At 35.6% G+C, this 19,253-nt stretch overlaps 1 protein-coding gene and 1 pseudogene across 1 annotated transcript in view; both read right to left on the minus strand.

Annotated features, from left to right (window-relative positions):
- Positions 1-2,847: 2,847 nt before the first annotated feature.
- On the minus strand, positions 2,848-4,185 carry LOC114040789 (annotated as a pseudogene).
- Positions 4,186-15,523: 11,338 nt separating this feature from the next.
- NELL2 (neural EGFL like 2) overlaps positions 15,524-19,253 on the minus strand; it is a 191,109-nt gene continuing 187,379 nt past the window's right edge. Inside the window, exons 19-20 of the mRNA XM_027858959.1 lie at positions 18,557-18,781; positions 15,524-16,166 (exon numbers count right to left, since the gene is read on the minus strand). Coding sequence (XP_027714760.1) covers positions 16,116-16,166; positions 18,557-18,781 — 276 coding nt within the window. The 3' untranslated portion in view covers positions 15,524-16,115. The remainder of the gene's footprint in view (positions 16,167-18,556; positions 18,782-19,253) is intronic.

Genomic DNA, 19,253 nt, shown 5'->3' on the forward strand with positions numbered 1-19,253 from the left:
CTTAATTTTTTTTGAAATCATCCCTGGGAGAAATTCTTATTATTATTGTACTATTATATTAGTAACATTATTAAATTTGGAAGAAGACTTTTCTCCTGTTGTTTTCTTTCAAGGCTCAGCTCCTGTAAAAGGTCAGTTCATCTCTGAAGGACATGACTAGTTGATGAGTTTACTCCTAACCCTCAAGGATCATGCTCTTCAATCTTGGGTGGGACCCCACCCAACTTGGAGACCTAACTTCTGTTTACAGTATTAAACAGAATCTAGTCTCGGTGAATTCTTAACCTGGGGAAAGGAGCCCCTGTCCTTGTAATCCTCCATTAGAATTTAGGGTGACCCAGCTCCTGAAGTAGAAAACCAAGTAGAGAGGTCTGGATGGAAATGGATTCACCTGTTGAAATTGTTGGAGGCTGCTGAGTCTCATCATTAAGCCATGTTCTTAGCAGAAGCAGTTGAAGACTTCTAGCCTACCTACTCATTAAATGTCCACCAATTAGGGTTGATTTTCCCTTGCAGGGGCATTCCCTTTCAGAAAGATATTTAAAGCTCTCAAGGTATCCATAGGGAGTTTTTGGTTACTGAGAGAAACCACTGGCCATCAATTTATTGATTACTGGCTAGCCTAACTAATAAATTGATTATTAATTACTCAAAAATTCTTTCTGTCAGGGTTTTTCATTCATTTCATCCTATCATAGTCACCTCACACCCATACCCACTGTTTATAATGTACTCCTTCTAACTATCCTAATAATGATTAAGTTCTTAGGAGTTACAATTATCATCTTCCCGTATAGGAATGTAAACAATTTAACATTATTGATTCCCATGTGATTTTTCTTTCATGTTTATCTTTTTCTGTTTTCTTTGAGTCTTGTATTTGAAAAGCAAATTTTCTATTCAGCTCTGGTCTTTTCATCAAGAATGCTTGAAAGTCTTCTATTTCATTAAATATCCATTTTTTACCCCTGAAGAGTTATACTTAGTTTTGCTGGATAGATTATTTTTGATTATAATCCTAGCTCCCTTGCCTTCTGAAATATCATATTCTAAGCTCTCTGATCCTTTAATGTGGAAGCTGCTAAATCCTGTGATATCCTGACTGTGGCTCCACAGTGTTTGAATTGTTTCTTTCTGTCTGCTTGCAATTTTTTTCCTCAGACCAGGAATTCTGGAATTTGGCCATAATATTCCTGGGTGTTTTCATTTGGAGTTTTCTTTCAGGTAATTGGTGGATACTTTCAATTTCTATTTTACTTTCTGGTTCTGGAATATATGGACAGTTATCTTTAACAGTTTCTTGTTTTGTTGTTTCTTGGTATCTCATGGAGTCATTAGCTTCACATGCCCAATTCTAATTTTTAAGAAATTACTTTTTTGGGTCTAGTTTTGTACCTCTTTTCCATTTGGACAGTTCTGCTTTTTAAGGCATTGTATTTAGTGGATTTTTGTGTCTCTTTTTACCATTTGTCTAATTTTTTCTTTTAAGGTGTTATTTTCTTCAGTATTTTTTGTTCCTCCCTTTTACCAAGTGTAAATTTTCATAATTTTCTTTCATCACTCTCATTTCTTTCCCCAATTTTTTCTTCACCTCTCTTATTTAATTTTCAAAATATTTTGAGCTTTTCCATGAATTCTTTTTGGGCCTGTGACCAATTCACATTTTTTTTGCATGTAGATGTTTTGACTGTTGTCTTCTGAGTTTGTGTCTTGAGCTTCCCTGTCACCATAGTAACTTATTGTGGTCAGTTTTTTTTTGTTTCCTCATTTTTTTAGCCTATTTCTTGACTTTTTAAGTTATCCTAAATTTGGACTCTACTCCTAGGGTGGAGGGAGTACTGTTTGCTTGCTGCTTTTTTTTTTTTTAGATGGTACAATTTAATAGTTCTATTGCCTCCAAATTTAAACATTTCTAGTGTGTATGTTCTTGAGAATGCTATTTGCAAAAATCTAATATGGGAAACATATTAGTTTTAGTTACAGTAGGAAGCAAATAGACCAATAAAGGGGTACTGGTTTCTAGAATTTGGCTTTACTTTGCAGTACAGAAATCATTTAGAGCCATCACAGACTTGGAGGCTCTGTCAAATTAATACTGCATTGTGGTTTGGTCCATCCAAAAACCCAGGGGGATAGAAGGTATTTTCACATCTCACCTGATATTATTACTTTTTTTTATCAGTTTTATTAGATTAAAACACCAAAAGGGTTTTTAGGTACACAGGCCTCTCCTAAATTATGTAAATGGTTTCAAAAGCTAAAGCTGAGTTAGAAATCTATGCCCATAACTAATGACTATGATATTTGGGCACTGTTATAATACTTGACATGAGACAAAAATCAAAGGTTATGGGACTTGGAGGGATGCTGCCCAACACTGGAGTGTTCAATTTAAAGTTTTCTTAATGTTTGAGAGAATAGCACATGAACTTATAGAATCAACATGAGCCCAATAGGCATACAATTGAAAAGGTTATAGTATTAAAAGATACAAATACTGTATCAAGTTCTATTTGTCTGTCTCAGTGAGTGTATGTTTAAATTGTGCTTTCCCTTAAAAACACACAGACATACACGCACACATGCACACTCAGGGAAACTGAACATAATGTTAGCAAGCTGTCACTTCTGGACAGTCATCCCAGGAGATAGACGGTAATACATGATATTAAAAGGGGAGAGAGAGGGGAACATTTAGGGACATAGTATTCTTCAATCTCAAAGAAGTGATTACAAAAGCAGGCCATACAATGTTGATTTCATATAATGTTCATTAGGTTCTTGATATAACTCTGTATTAGCTCAAATTTAAATCTCTCCTAATTGGATATTAGCATATTACTGCTATTAGTCTTCCCCATAAATGTCATTTTTCTTTTGTATCATTTCTTCAAGGTCAAACTCAGACCCTGTCATCCTCTTGTAGATGTCTTTAATATCATCACAAGTTGTCTCAAAGTGAGTTGTAGCATCTTAAGTGCGGGAAATGAAGATCTGACTTTCTGTTCCCAAATCAGTTGGAATATACAGATCACTGATGCTAACAAATTTCTGTTCAATTGGCTCCAAAAGCTCTAATGCTGGTCTGATTTCCTTCTCAGGTTCTCTGGTTTCCACAGTAGTACTAACAATGGCAATATACTTTCCTTGTGCAGCTACATTGTGTGCAGAAGAAATCATGCAAATGTAGATATCTGATTTCCGGTTGACCTGGTTCTGTGGAATGATGATCTGACACGAATTGGCATCATTGGTGTTCTCAATTGGATGGCTTAGGATACAGATAACTCTGATCACCTGGCCTACTTTTTTTTACTCTATCTTTTACATAACTAGGGTCACAGATGAGCTGCTTGCAACGGGCAATCTCTCCTTCAGATTTCACACCAATCACTTGTCCATCTTTTGCAATGATTTCTTCAATTGGCTTGTTCAACATGTAGGTACCTCCATAAATGGCATTTAGCCTTGCAAATCCTTGGGGCAACTCTACAAGGCCATAGAGTGGATAAAGATATGGACTCTTGCCATATCTTGCCAAAGAGTCGCTATAAAGTTTAATCCTGTTGATGGTTTCATAACATGGTTGATCTAAATAGTTGTCAGTTCTGTAAAGGGAAAGGGCATGGCCAGTGAAATCTATGATATCTTGGCCCAAATCAAACTTCTTGTACACATCTCGCATTGTAGTCTTCCTAGGATCAACACCCTCAAAAGTTCTGGAGTCTTTTTCATCAAAGTTGGCAACACGTACTAAGAATTTCCTGAACCAACGTTTCTCAAACAGCCCCATCAGCTAGATGCCAAGGCTTCTGCCTCAGTGGAAGGAACTTTGTAGATTTTCCCTCCCTTGTAGACAAAGCTTCCTTCAGTTACTTTGAAGTCCAGATATCGGGTGACTTCTGTATAAAGCAGAATTTTAACCAATTGACCATTTGCCATAAGGAATTTGGGGATTAGGTCCACATTCCAATCTCTTCCCCTTCCCATGGAGGATGGTGGTGATCCTGGTATATTAAACCTCTTGTATAAATCTTCCAGTGGTGTAATGGATGCACTTTCACCTCCATAATAGGAGTTTCTATCCATGTGAAGGACCTTCTTTCCATTTACTGACATGATCCTCGAAAGTATGCATTCTGTGAGGCTGGTGCCCAGCACGATCATGTCATACTCCTCATTCATGGTGGGAGTCAGAGGATGAAAGGGGAAGAGAGAAAAAAAAAGAAGGGGGGACAGGCCAAGAGCTAGAAAGGGAGAAAAACAATCCAAAGGGAGTGAGTAGCAAAGCCCCAAACGCTGTTTGATGATGCTTGCTACTTTTTTCAGTGCTTCCAAGGTGATATGATAGAGGAGAGGTATGATGACTGGTCTCCTGGCCTGTGTTCTGGTCTTTCCCCAGGAAGGGATATTGTTCCCCTGTAGTCCTATTACTCATCCTGGCCCTGGTACTGTGACCAGATTTTCCATTCTCTGGCAGTCACAATTGCTAGTGCTCCCCTCTCTTGGAACTGAGACCAGGGTCCTTACTTCTCCTGTGAGTGACCATGAACATTATTCTCCACCCTGTAACTGACCAGAGCTTCTGCTCCTCTGCAGCCAGAAGTACTCTATCACTCTTTTTGGCCCTGGGACTATGACCTACAACCACATATGGGCAATGCCACAGGTTCTTGAACCCAGTGCCAGCAAAGGGTTCCCTCAAATCTCCTAACCAGTTGTCCAACCCCCTTCATCATGTGTGGGGTAAGATGTCCCAAAGCTGCTGCTGCCAACAGTGTAGCTGCTTTCAAGGCCTGCTTCTTGTCTTGGCATGGCTTGTGCTGCATGGTCTGTGCTGTACTTCAGGTTCAACCCACCTACCCCCTTACCTGCCACAGACAGACCTTTCCTACTAACCTGCTAAGTTGTCTTGGGCTGGAAATTGTTTCACCTGACCTTTGGTTGATTCTGCCACTCCAGGATTCAATCTGAGGTATCATTTTAGAGTTGTCTGGAGGAGAATTTGGGAAAACTCTGCTGAGTGAGTCCCTGCTCTGCCATCTTGAGGCTGTTAATTTATTGAATATTTCCTCTTGAGAGAGGAATTTGCAACTTTGCCAGTTACATCCCTTACTGAATTGTATCAAGAATTTTTGAGTGAATAAAAGGGTTTGGTAATTCACAGAGCATGTACTTAGTGGATTCTCCTGGCCTAGATTTGCTATAAACTTGATCTGAGTTAAAATCCAGCCTCAGACACTTACTAGCTTTGTGACCCTGGGCAAGTCATTTAATTCTTATTTGCTTCAGTTCCTCATCTGTAAAATTGGGACACACTGGAGAAGGAAATGACATACCACTCCAGTATCTTTGCCAAGAAAACCCCATGGACAAAAGTCCATAAGGTCCTATAGAGTCAGACGCTACTGAATGTCTGAACAACAAATGGGTATATGTGTACTTTCCTGTTCTGTATTAGAAATATTGTCACCTAGTGCCCTTTTAGGTGTTGCTTTGTATAGGACCATGTCTATTCTTTTATTTAATGTCAGCAGTACCATAGGTTGGTTACCTGGAACGCCAGGAAAATTTCTCTTGTTTTATACCACTCTTTCTATTTATATTATGCAGATTCAGGTTTCAAGCTTGCCCTAGATGATCTTTGCAAGGCATTTCAAAGAGTTTTGGCTCAGGGAAGAAATGTAACCTATGTCTCAAAATCCTTTTTATGAAAGTCTCCTCATTGGTGCAGATTATTCAGTGATCCACGCCTATGTAAAGGACACAGTTGGTAAGAGCTTGAGGAAGAAAAGAGATCTTAATCTTCTGAGTTAGAGCATTGAGAAAAAAGGCATGTGGTTCCAAATGTTCTTCAGGTCTTTGAAAGGAAAGAAAAACTCTGAGAAGAACCTGATATGTAGAGGATCTGGCACCTTGATCACATCCTTATTTGCAGGTTATTTATCATGCTAGAGACTCTGGGGAATTGAGTGAGATCTGAGATTCTCTCTCTCTCTCTCTCTCTCTCTCTCTCTCTCTCTCTCTCTCTCTCTCTCTCTCTCTTTCTTTCTCTCCCCCAGTCACATTGAGATACCATGCTTCCAATGGGAGAGCTCATTCATTCTGTGTTTGTATGTGTATATACTTTCAGATGCATGTTTTCTTTAATTTTTGTTTGTAGTCAGCCTGGAATACTGTCTCCAAGGTGGCCATGGCTTAATTCTGGGTGTGAAATTCCACAGTTACAAAAATTTGTTAGTCAGTAAACATTTATTAGCTGCCTAAAATGTCCAAACAAAATCCCACGTTCATTTGTCATGGATCTAAAAGGTTATGAGGGGAAAGTAATCCTTCTCCTCACTTAGCTCAATTTGTGGTGTCTATGCAACATAAACAGGATGATCATCTTCTGTGAATGCAGCTCAAAAGAGAGACTACCCTGTTCTGGTAATTTTAAAGACATGAGTTGCTCTCACTTATGCAGTAAAGAGAGCCAAAATATATTTTTCCAGAAACAAGTCTCCCATGTGGTTGCCTTCATGGTAGGTGATATGAATGTTTACAGAACAAAGCCTAGTTACAGAACAGTTAGAGGAAAGGAAAAAAGAATAAAAACATGGGATCAGGGGGAAGGTAAGGACAAGAGAAAAGCTATAATAGGCTTTAAAAATGTACTTATTACTATTAGTATTTTACTTATAAGTCGCAAATGTCAGGCAAATTTCCTCTATTCTACCACCTCTTTAATAAAGAGAGGGAAAAATATAAGCATAGGATATGGGGAAATACAAAATTATTGTGAATTCAACAAACGCCTATGAAACAGAGATGAAAACAGAAACAATTAGAAAAGAGAAACCAGCAATATGTTGTCTGCAAGAAATGCACTTGAAACACAAATTTTCATGCGTAAAATGACAGGCTGAAACGAAATCTATTTTGTTTCACCTGAACTCAGAACAGCAAAGGTAGCCATCATAATTTTATATAAGGCTACAATAAATATAGAAAAATGAAAAGATAAGCAGAGAAAATTCCATTATGCTAAAAGACATCATGTAAAACAGACTAACATCAATATTTAATACAGATTCACACAATAATATCTCAACATTGAGGAAATTGTGGGAATTGAGTGAACCACACTGACTCCATTCTTTGACTCAATTCTGGATCTAGCTCAGTTCCCTTTCTATTGAATTTTGGATCTAGTCCAATTTCTGTCTTGTAAGAAAACTATTCAGTTATAGGAATTGTGAGAAAACTTTATTGCATTGTTTAAACCCAGCCCTGCATGGCTGGGAAGTTGAACCACCTCTACCTGCTGGTTAGAGTCTCTTAACTAAGAACCCAGGTTATGCCGACCAGAAACCTAGTCAGATCTGAAGACTGATGCAAGGAGTTTTCTCACAATTACTCATCTCAAGCAACCTGTATATTTTATTTGAAAAGTGGCTCCATATTGGTCAATTAGTTATTGTTTCCATGTTCCTTTGATTGAATACAGACACTTAGGGGTGTGTGAGACTCTCTTTTTCTGATTTCAGAGAATTATACCTGTTCAAGTCTCCCTCTCCCAACTTGGAAAGTCCCTAATCTTTCCTGTAATTAGCAATCAGATTACCTAATTTTGTATCCTAGTTTGTGCCCTGATGATTGTTTTCCCTTAATTAGTTGGTCTTATTTGATTAGTTTTTTTATCAATACATAAATATCTGTCTACCCCTGTGTCTGAGGTTCAGTGCCAAATCTGGTCTCAACTGGTTATGCAATTGGTACTCATTGCTTAATATATCGATATACTCAGAAGCTCAAACTTTTTTTCCCTCAGTCATTTCATCTTTCATCTGTCACAATATGTAAAGGACAAGTTAATTGAATTGGAAGGAAAGTAGTAAAATTATAATAGTGCGGTAATTTATGTACCACTTTCAGATCTAGACAAATCTAATCAAAAGATAAATAAGAAAAAAGTTAAAGGTGTGAGTAGAATTTTAGAAAAATTAGAGATGATAGGTCTCTGGTGACTATTGAACGGAAATAGAAAGGAATTTGCATACTTTTAATTGTAAATTACACTTTTATTAAGGTTTTCCTTTATAAAGAGGCAAAAGAGTTCACAAAAAATGTAGAAAATAACAAATACAAATAATATTCAATAATGAAACTTAAAAGAATTAAAAGTTTTTAGAGATTATGTAATAAAATTCTAAAGAATTGTTGAGTCAAGGAACAAACTATAGAAATAATTGAAAATTTCATTGAAGAAAATGACAATAATGCAACAATATACTAAAACTTTAAAAACCAATATACTAAATATAATACATTAATGTACTGAAACTTAAAATCAGCATACTAGAGGAAAAAAATCAATGAAGTGGGCATTCAATTAAAAATATTTTTGGACAACAACAAATGAAAATACCAAACTAAATAAAGTAGAAATAATGAAAATTAAAGAAGAGATCAATGAAATTGAAAGCAGAAAAAGATATTGAATTAATAAATAAAGGTAGGAGCTAATTTTCCCAAAAATCTAGTAGAATACTGAAACAGCTAACCTTATTAAAAATTAGGAGGAAGAAAGGAAAATAAAATTGTTCCTATCAAAAAAATGTAAAGCATAACTTAAAACAATTAAACAAGAAATAAAGGAAATTCTCAGATACTGTATTGCCCAATTATATGCTAGCATAACTTGTAACTTAAAGTAGATGAATGTTTAAAAATATTAAGTATCCACATTAAGAAAAGAATAGACAATTTAAACAACCCCAAATTAGAAAAATAAATTGAGCAAGTTATAAATGAGCTCTCAAAGAAAAATACTCCAGGAACAAATGGATTCACAAGTGAATTCTTTTAAACATTTAAAGTCCAATTAAAATACAAAATTGTATTTCCATTAAAAACTCAAGAAATCATAGTAATTGCTCAAAATAATAATTAAAATTTATATAAATTTAAGAGCAAACATATGTAATGGAGAAAAGTTAGAAGCCTTTCCAGTATGATTACTTAGTAGTTTGATTGGTATCTTTATTCTACTAAGAGAATTTAGGTAGTATGGTGTTTTAAGATTAGATTGATTCTTCCCCATCATGAGCACTGATTATTCCTGCAGGTATTGAAACAATCTTCTGTTTCTTTAAAAAGCATTTTAAGAGGGGCAGCCAGGTGGCACAGTGGATAGAGCACCGGCCTTGGAGTTAGGAGGATCTGAGTTCAAATCCAGCCTCAGACACATAATACTTCCTAGCTGTGTGACTTTGGGCAAGTCAGTTAACCCCAATTGCCTCACTAAAAAAAAAAAAGTATTTTGGGGTTGTACCCTTAACAGTCTTGAATGTACTCAGGTACACTGGCTCCTTGATTTTTATTTTTGTAGGTATTTTCTTATTTTTGTTATTGCTACATAGAAATTCTGTGATTTTGTGGGTTTATTTTGTACCCTAGTAATTTGCTGAACTTAATAAATTTTTTCGATTAGTTTCTTCACTGATTCTCTGGGGTTATGTTATTAGCAACTTACATTTTTTTCTCCTCTTTTCCTACATTTCTGCTTTTCATTTCTCATCTTATAGCAGCATAAAAAGAGGCATCATTGGTTTGCTTCTTATTGATAGGGAAATATTCTAGTTTTTCCACCATGTATATAATCCTACTTTTTAACTTTACATATGTATTTTTCAATCACATTAAAAGGTCCTATGGTGTGATTTTGGCATTTCTAATGTAAAAATATGTTATATACTGTCAAAAGTTTTTTCTTCATCTGTTGGTATAATCAAGGGTTGGGGAAGTTTTTGTTTTTAATGCGGTTATACTAATTATTTTTGTAATGTTGATAAATCCAAATTGATCACAGTGAATTTTTTCAAATATTTTGCTGTTGTCATTTGACAGCTTTCATTAAAAAATGTATAAATTCATTGATGATATCATTATTTCTCTGTGTTTTCTTCTTCCTTTGATTAGGAATTAAGATTTGTTTTCTCATAAATGGAATTTCATAGTGTTTACTTTCTCAATTTTTGATAAAAATCTGTGTAGCATAGATTTTGATTGTTTTTTTTTTAAATATTGGTAGAATTCACCTGTAAATCAATCTGGACTACCTTTTATTTTTCCCCTTTGATGTCCCTTTCTTTTTGAAAAAATTGAAATTCCTAATTCATGATCTATTAATTTGAGTGCTTTTAATTTTCATAAATATCTCTCCATTTTAAAAATGTTACTCAATTTTGCTGACATGTAATTGTATATAGTTGCTAGTGATAATGCCTTTTTTCTTCCATCTCTTATGATTTCACTTTCCTCATTTTTCTTCTCTCTTCTCTTTAATGAAGTTAGTTAAGAGGTTTTATCAATTTTGCTAATCTTTTCAGAGAATCAGATTTTAATTTTATGGCCTTTTTGGTTTCTAATTTATCTATTTCTCCCTTAATTTTCAAAAGTTCCTGCTATATGTTTTATTAATTTTGTTTATTTGTAGATTTTCTATTTTAACTGCACATTACATTTATTAGTTTTCACTTTTTAATGTTTTCTGCATATTCACAGAAATGTGATTTTTCCTCTGAAATCTGCTTTTGCTGTGTTCCACAAGTGATCATTCTTTTTTATTTTTTCATATAGAATATTCTATAGACACAAGAAAAATTATTTCTTACTACTTTCTTAATAATTTTCTCATAAATTTAAACAAGAAAATTATAAATGCTGGAAAAGAGGTGGGAAAATTGGAACACTAATGCATTGTTGGTGGAGTTGTGAACTGATCTAACCATTCTGGACAGCAATTTGAAACTATTCCCAAAGGGCTATAAAATTGTGCATACCCTTTGATCCAACAATAGTACTTCTAGGGCTGTATCCCAAAGAGATCATAAAAATGGGAAAAGGACCCACATGTACAAAAATATTTATAGCAGCTCTTTTTGTGGTGGCCAAGAATTGGAAATTGAGGGGAGACCCATCAATTGGGGAATGGCTGAACAAGTTGTGGTATATGAATGTAATGGAATACTATTGTGCTTTAAGAAATGAAGAGCAGGTGGACTTCAGAAAAACCTGGAAAGACTTACATGAACTGATATTGAGTGAAGTGAGCAGAACCAGGAGAACATTGTACACAGTCACAGCCACATTATGCAGTGACTAACTTTGATAGACTTAGCTCTTTTCAGCAATATAAGGATCTAAGACAACTCCAAAAGACTCATGATAGAAACTGCTATCCACATTCAGAGAAAGAACTATGGAGTCTGAATGTAGATCAAAGTATACTATTTGCTCTCTCTCTCTCTCTCTCTCTCTCTCGTTTTATTTTGTTTTGTTTTGTTTCTTCTTTCTCATGATTGCTCCAATTTGTTCTAATTCTTCTTTACAACATGACTAATGTGAAAATATGTTTAATAAGAATGTATTTGTATAGCCTATATCAGATTGCATGCTATCATGGAAAGTAGGGAGAGGAGGGTGGTGGAGAAAATTTAAAACTCGAAGTCTTACAGAAGTGAGTGTTGAAAACTTCAAATAAATTAATTAATTTAAAAATTAAAAAAAATTTCTCATAAATGGAATTTGATAGTGTTTTCTTTTGTATGTTTTGATTGTACATAGCTCATATATTTTTTCACCATTACTGTTTTTGCTTACCTTCTTCCAGTTTGTCTTTCACTTCAAGATATTTGTGTTCCAAATATGTTGTTCTCTCTTTCACTTTTTTGGGATCCATATTTTGTTTCAACTCACCCTCTGAATTGAGTGTACAATCATTTGCAAACAAAAAATTGTGTGCCAACTCTCAATCCACTTTAGTCTTGGCTTTTTAAGTTAAATAATTTACTGTCAGTTCAGTAGCTGACCTTTATATCATTTTCATCCTCATTGAAGGGGTCTGACAACATTACTGAAAACACCATGCTAAGCATGGGAAACAAGCACACAGCCCTGTTTCACTCCACTGGTAACTAGGAAAGCATGAGAGCATTGGCCATTATCCAGAACCCATGCAAACATGCCTTCATGAAATTGACGTGTAATATTGATAAACTTCTCTGGGCAACCAAATTTTGCCATAATTTTCAATAAGTCCTTGTGACTGACAGTATCAAAGACATTGGTCAGACTGATGAACTTTGTGTTTTGCTCCTGGCATTTTTCCTAGAGTTGTCAGGCAGCAAATGCCGTATCAACATTTCACCAGCCCTTTCTAAAGGCACACTGACTCTCAGGTAGATGACTATCTTCCAGGGGATGGACAAGCCTATTAAGGAGGACTCTGGCAAGAATCTTGCCAGCAATGATTAAGAGAGACCCATTGTGATTGTCACAGGATAATCTATTTCTTTTACCTTTATAGAGATGGAAAATGGAAGCATCCTTGAACTCCTAGAGGATAAGCTTCTCTTGCCATATAACTTGGAAAATTTCAATTCATACCAGTGGAACCCCTGCCTTGCAAATTTCAACTGGAATAGAATCAGCACCAGGTGCTTTGCCACGTGAGAGAAGCTAATGGCATTCAAAACCACTTCTTTAGTTGGAAGTTCATGTAGAGGGATTGACTTCAACCTAAGGTGACTACAGCTCCCAGTGTATCCATACCTGCCACTTCATCATTTGCCTGTAGCCACAAGACTTTGAGGTAGCTAAAAATGGTAAAATAGTATGGGTGATGTCTTTTGATTCACCCATAAATTGGATTTAAGGCAGAATTACATGAAATCATCAGTCCAGTGGCAAGACATAGTAAAGGTGACTGGCAATGGCTCAGGATACAGTGGCATCTTCAATGTCTAAGCAAATTCTCAGTGCTCCACAATGCCTGCTTCAGCCACTTTCATGACTGCTGGAACAAATTGTTCTTATTCACCCATTCCACCAGAGGAAGTCTTCACATGCTTGGGGTAGACAAGCCCCTAACTTACCAAAGGGCTTGAGATGCCTTGGTTACCCTCAAACTGATTTAGTCCATCTGCCAAAATAGTTTACTGGGGTATGGCCACTGTACATGCTACAGCTTTTTGGAGACACAGGTAAGAGTTGGGTAAATCAGGTGGATGCCAAGGTGGAAAGTAGTACTGAAAAGGGCTCAGCAGCCCTCATACCAAAGGCACTAATGACTAGTGACTAAATGCCCTCCTATGCCAACGTCTGAGCAATGCTCCTCTGTGCCGGGGCTTAGAGATTACCCTGTACCAAGGATTGAGTGTTATCATCATATTCCAGGTTCTGAATGTTGACTATCTAGTCTGGTCTCTCCTAAACACACCATAAACCCCCCCCCCCCAAATATTGGTATTGCTGGATCAAAGGGTATGCACAATTTGGTTGTCCTTTGGGCATAGTTCCAAATTGCTCTCCAGAATGTTTGGATCTGCTCACAACTCCACTAACAGTGCATTGGTGTCCCACTTTTCCCACATCCCTCCAATATTTATAATTTTCCCTTTCTGTCATATTAGCCAATCTGATAAGTGTGAGGTGGTTCCTCACAGTTTTAATTTGCATTTCTCTAATGAATAGTGATTTAGAGCATTTTTCCATATTGCTATAGATAGCTTCAATTTCTTCATCCAAAAACTGCCTGTTCATATCCTTTGATTATTTATCAATTGGAGAATGACTTGTATTCTTATAAATTTGTCTGGTGCTGCTCTGATGGGGTGGCGTGGGGTCGGGTGAAGTAGCTGGTGCTGCTGGAGGCTGTAGGAATCTGGCAGCTTGCCTGATGCTGAGCTGGAGTCCTACTGCTTGTGTCTGGTGTATGCTGAAGCTAGTGGGGGTGTTTTTTGGTTTCCCTGGGACTTGTTGAAGTATGTGGAGTTCTGGCTCCTGGAGTCTGCCTGTTCTCCTGGCTATGCTGAGGCATGGAGGGGATCCTGGTATTAGTGTTTGCTTGCACTACCACACTGGGGCTCAGGGTCTCCCACTGGTTTGCTGAGGTGGCAATCTTCAAAGTCTCGTGGGCTGGTTCTGCTCTTCCAGGATTTGTTTCAGGGTGTTATTTTATGGTTGTTTGGAGGTGAATATGGAAGAGTTATGGTGATTTATTGCTTATTCCACCATCTTCCATACATTTCTTTAAAAAAAATTATTTAGAAAATACTTACATTTCTAGTCCCCTGCCATACTCCTATCTGGTTTCCGTCCCTGTGGTTTTATGTAGTAGCTTTAATGAATTATCAGCCTATTTTTAAATCATATACTCCATGGCTTCTGGGGTGGGGTTGGGAGAATGGAAGAATAGAGGAAAGAGCTCTGGACTTACACAGAGCTTGGTTCTATCCTGGGATCCTGAACCCCCAAATGAATCATTATTGACCTCTGGTTCTGCTCTCATCCTTGAGTAACTTCCAGAAAATTGCTGACACAAAGCTTAGGCATGACTTAGGTCTAGGGTTTCCCTCAAATATAGGCAACAGGCTTCTCTGTAAAAAAAAAAAATACTCAATGTACAATATGATTATCAAGTTAGTGGTTTATTTCCTCCACCACAAAAATGCATAAAACACAAATTATTTAGTGTATGAACAGATACAGGAATCATAATATATCTTAAATGGCCTCATTAGACTCGTCCCCCCAAAATAAAGACCATGACTGGGACAGCTGGATTGATATTTTGCATTCACTTTAGACCTGTACCATCTGGCTAACTGACAAGTTCATCTCTCCTGGAATGGCTGCCTTTAGTCCTTCCCAGCTACAGGATGATCCTAGCAATGATCATTTTGTCCCTTGAGAAGCATTTTGTTGCAAAAACTTAAATTTAGATTCCTAAATCTTAAGATTCTTTAACTCTTCACCCATGAGGTAACTAACCACCAAATGCAAGAAAGATCCATTTCTAGTTGCTAAACTATATTCAAGGAAAGGCAAAAAGAGGCAACCTGAGACTTAAGGTCCATTTCATGCTTCCAAGTGATTTTGCTATAAGCTATTAGTGCTTTTGGGAGGAGGGCAGAGAAATTCCCTCCTTCCTAATTGCCTGGAAGTTCAAGGATGAGAAAGTCTGTCCAACAGGAGACAAGTCCAAAGAAGAAAGGTTGAAGGTTGGACCTTCACTTTGAGGGGAAGGTTCCTCAGCAGTTACTAGGGGACCAATCAGGAGTTGTATCATTCCAGCAAGGCTTGTGTTTCTTGTAACAAATTAGGGCTTTCTATTATTATCTTAGAAAAATGAAATTATACAATTTTAAAGCTAGAAGAGACAAGTCCTGAAGATACATTCTCTAGGGAATTTAACTAATATATGACGTAATAAAACTCCTGCCCTTACTTTCCCCTCTCCCACCATTTGTTACTTGTTCTCATTTCAAGGAAAAAAACCACTTTAAGAAGCCTGATGGGAAAACACAAATGAGGATTGATCCATTTGTGAGAAAAGATGAAATTAGAAGAATAAGAGGATATAATCTCTTTTAAAAGGGGAGGGGTACTCAAAAAGTCACAAATATAATGTAAGAGATATTTATTTAAATTTTGCACAAGAATTTAATCAAGTACTATTAAATGTACACACACACACACACACACACACACACACACACACACACCCCAAAGTAAGTAGAGATGACTTTCCTGTCAGAAAACATTAAGCATCCATGCCTATACATTTTTTTTCTGTAACTTGTTTCAGGTATTTTTTTTTTCTGAGTATGTATTATACATAAAACATCATAGGTTCTTTATCTATCTTGTAAAAAATGTTTTCCATTCACTGACTAAAAAAGTTATAGTGAGGACCCCAAGCAATATGTGAAGATAACATAAGCTATAATTTTCTGCACCAAATGAAGAAAGCTGCCTTCAAATATCAAGCAGGATCAGTGTCTGTTTCCAGTAGTTTTGACATCACTATGTATTCCATACTCATCCCATATAGTCAGGTCAAAAACAAAATAGCCAGAAGTGTATTCTGACTTAATCCATTGATTTTTCCTTCTGAGGTTTCCTCAAGATCTATAAATTCTATAATTAAAAGCTCAAAATAGATCCACATGTTCACCACATGCAACTGGTCCAATTTTGGTTTTGACTATGAGTTTTTGGACTTTTTTTTTTTTTAGTAAAGTAAAAGTCTTTAACCAGAAACCTCTTGGCAGAGACAGATGTTAACTTCATAGTTCCTGAAGGCACTGTAGATCCACTGTACAACAGACATGACCATTCTGGTAGAAGGGAGGAAAGAATGATGTTAATTTTTTAAAGTCATAAGCAAATTATTTCTTTAAAAAGAACATTTCTACAGCTGTTTTAATCTAAAGTATAACCAAATTTCTATTATAGTGACCAAATTACATTTGTTAACTCTTTGTTGTCTTCTTCTTTCACCACCCAGCATATCCTTGGACCTAATTCTTTCAATTTTAAGGTAGTGTTTACTCATATGATACTAAACATTTTTAATGTCTACAAAACAAAATAATTAGGATAGGAAAAAAAGAAGCCTTTTAGAAAATCAAGCTACCTATATAGAGCTTATGTGAAAAAAAAATAAAGTAACTCCTTTCTGAATTATTGTAATCTCAGGATTTTGCTTTTTTTAAAGTAGGTATCTAAATGAATATAAGTAGCAAATCTAACTAACCATGTTTGGTTAGGGACAACAAATAGTTCTCTGTACTTCTTGGGGTTAGAGGGTACTCAGAAACAAAAGAATTGCTATGAAATGGTTCTAACTATACCTCATACTGAACATTCATTCCTGCTTATAAAATAGAATTGTAACATAACCCAAATAGTGTAAATACATATTTCAATCACAAATTAATAACAATCATTATTATTATTATGACACAAGCCCCAGAAGTATACATATGATTTAAATTACAAATGACAATTATAAAAATTTTGTAGCCATCTGCCAATGGGTATATGGACACAGGAAAGAGTCATTGATAAGACTGGTATAGTCAGGAATGTTAGTTTAACTAGGGACCATGTCAAATGGGTTTATCCTTTTTTTCTGAAAAATATGTTCTGCCACAGCAGAAAAAGGTTTTGGTCAAATCAATGTATTAGCAACTTCTGTGATGTATAAGACAACAAGCTTTTGGGATGGATAAAGCAACATCAGTAAGGTATAGATGAAGAAAGAAGGTGTTAAATCTAAGACTACTACCAGATGAAGAAATTCATAGTCACCTTATCTTGAACCACATTTCTCATTCACAACTTGTGTATATTATGAATTGAAGTAGTACAAAAAAACTTGATGGAAATAGGGATAAATCACACACACACACACACACACACTCACACACTCACACACAGATAGAGGTATATCTCTTCTGAGACTTACATGAACTGATGCAAAGTGAAATGAGTAGAGCCAAGAAAATATTGTGTACAGTAACAGCAATATTGTATGATCAACTGTTAATAACCTAGCTCTTCTCAGCAATATAATGATCTAAGACGATTCTGAAGGACTTATGATGAAAAATGCTATCTCTTTCCAAAGAAAGGGCTGATGGAATCTAAATGCAGACTGAAGCATACTTTTTCTTTATTTTTCTTGGGTTTTTTTGGTCTCTTTTTTTTCCTCACAACATGACTAACATGGAAGTATGTTTTGCATGACTTCACATGTATAACCTATATCAAATTGCTTGCCTTTTCAATGGGTGGGGGGGAGGGGAGAGAGAGAGAGAGAAAGAGAGAGAGAGAGAGAGAGAAAGAAAGAAAATGTGGAGCTCAAATACTTTAAGAAATGAAGGGAAAAATTGTTTTTACATGTAATTGGGGAAAAATATTAAATTAAAGAAAAAATAGTTTTCTAAAGTATTGTTATTTAGATAAGAGATAGGTTCTATAGTTCTATGTTAAAGGAAAGAGGCCACTACAATTTATTTTCATAATAGAAATTACTATTTTAGTAGAATATATTCATCTCTTACTATCCAAATATTTAACATGAATATTTATATTTTGACTCTAAATAAAATGATATACTTTTATATTATCTTTCAAGAGCAAAGAAAACTTAACAAAAATTTTTCTAATTATAGATGAAATATAGCCAAGCAAGAATTCCTTCATTTTTAATGTTACTGATGTTAATATTATTAATCACAATTGTATAAAGTTTGCAAAACACTTTTTAATTATTACTTCCCAAGAAGATATCCATTCTTGTAGTATGCATTTTAACTTTGCACAATATATTTTGTGCTGCTGACATATACTCCTCAGATCACATGAAGGAATCAAACACTAATTTTTAAATTGGTGAATAGCCAAATGGACAATAACAAAAATGTTTTTTGCCATGAAAAAATACAGGATTTTTTGGTGCATTTTTTTGTTTGTTTTTTAGAAATAGCATAGCACTAGATCAAACTTGTATGATTTTGTTAGGTGGTTTCTGTTGTGTTAATAGAATTTCTTTTGTTAAAATCTTTCAATTTTGACAGGAAAGGCTAATATTAATAAAAATGAGTCATCTATGCTTGAAATACTGAGTGGATAATTTAGCTTTCCACTGTTCAGATTAAACAAATTAATATTTATAAGTCCCCTGAAAACAGATTCATAGTTTAAATTTAATGTTCCTTACCTTGCATTGGCAGAGGGTGCATTCGGTACCATGTTTAATCCAAGAAGATCCAGTGAAACGAACCACATGCATTTCATCCAGGCAAGTCTTCATAATGTTATTCCGTATGGTGTCAGCCTGGCAAGGGTCAGTGACACAGCGCGGACAGCACTCATTCTCTGGGAGCATGCTGAATTCACACTCTAAATCTGGGCAAGGCAGAGGCCAGCAATCAACTTCCCCTTTCTATTAAGAAAACATAGACATAATCTCAGAGAAAGGGAATGAGAGAAGGTGAAGTAGAAGGAGGAAGAAAACAGAGTGCTGAATATTCAATACATGAATTTGGCTTTTAAAACCAACTCTAACTGTCAACAGTATAGATCATTCAGGGTTTATACAAAAGTCCTCTAAACAAATATGATTGCAGGTAAATTTTAAAAGTTGTTTTCAAGAATTTCAAAGCACAATTCCCTTTGGAAAGAACAAAATTTCCATGCTGCCTTCCTTTCAATGATAGAAGAAATGTCTTTGAAATATAGAGTTGTGACTTTTTTTTATGTGAGGTGCCTTTTCCTGACTTTTAAAAGTTATTTCCTCCTGCATAAAAAAATTTTGTTCATTTACAAGAAAATCAGTATGTTTTATATATGCATGTATCAATTTATATTGTGTTCACTTCTGAATTTACATGAGTAGAAACATTGAAAAAAATCCC

The sequence above is a fragment of the Vombatus ursinus genome, unplaced genomic scaffold, assembly GCF_900497805.2.
Source record: "Vombatus ursinus unplaced genomic scaffold, bare-nosed wombat genome assembly UNPS02013950.1, whole genome shotgun sequence".
NCBI classification, from domain to species: domain Eukaryota; kingdom Metazoa; phylum Chordata; class Mammalia; order Diprotodontia; family Vombatidae; genus Vombatus; species Vombatus ursinus.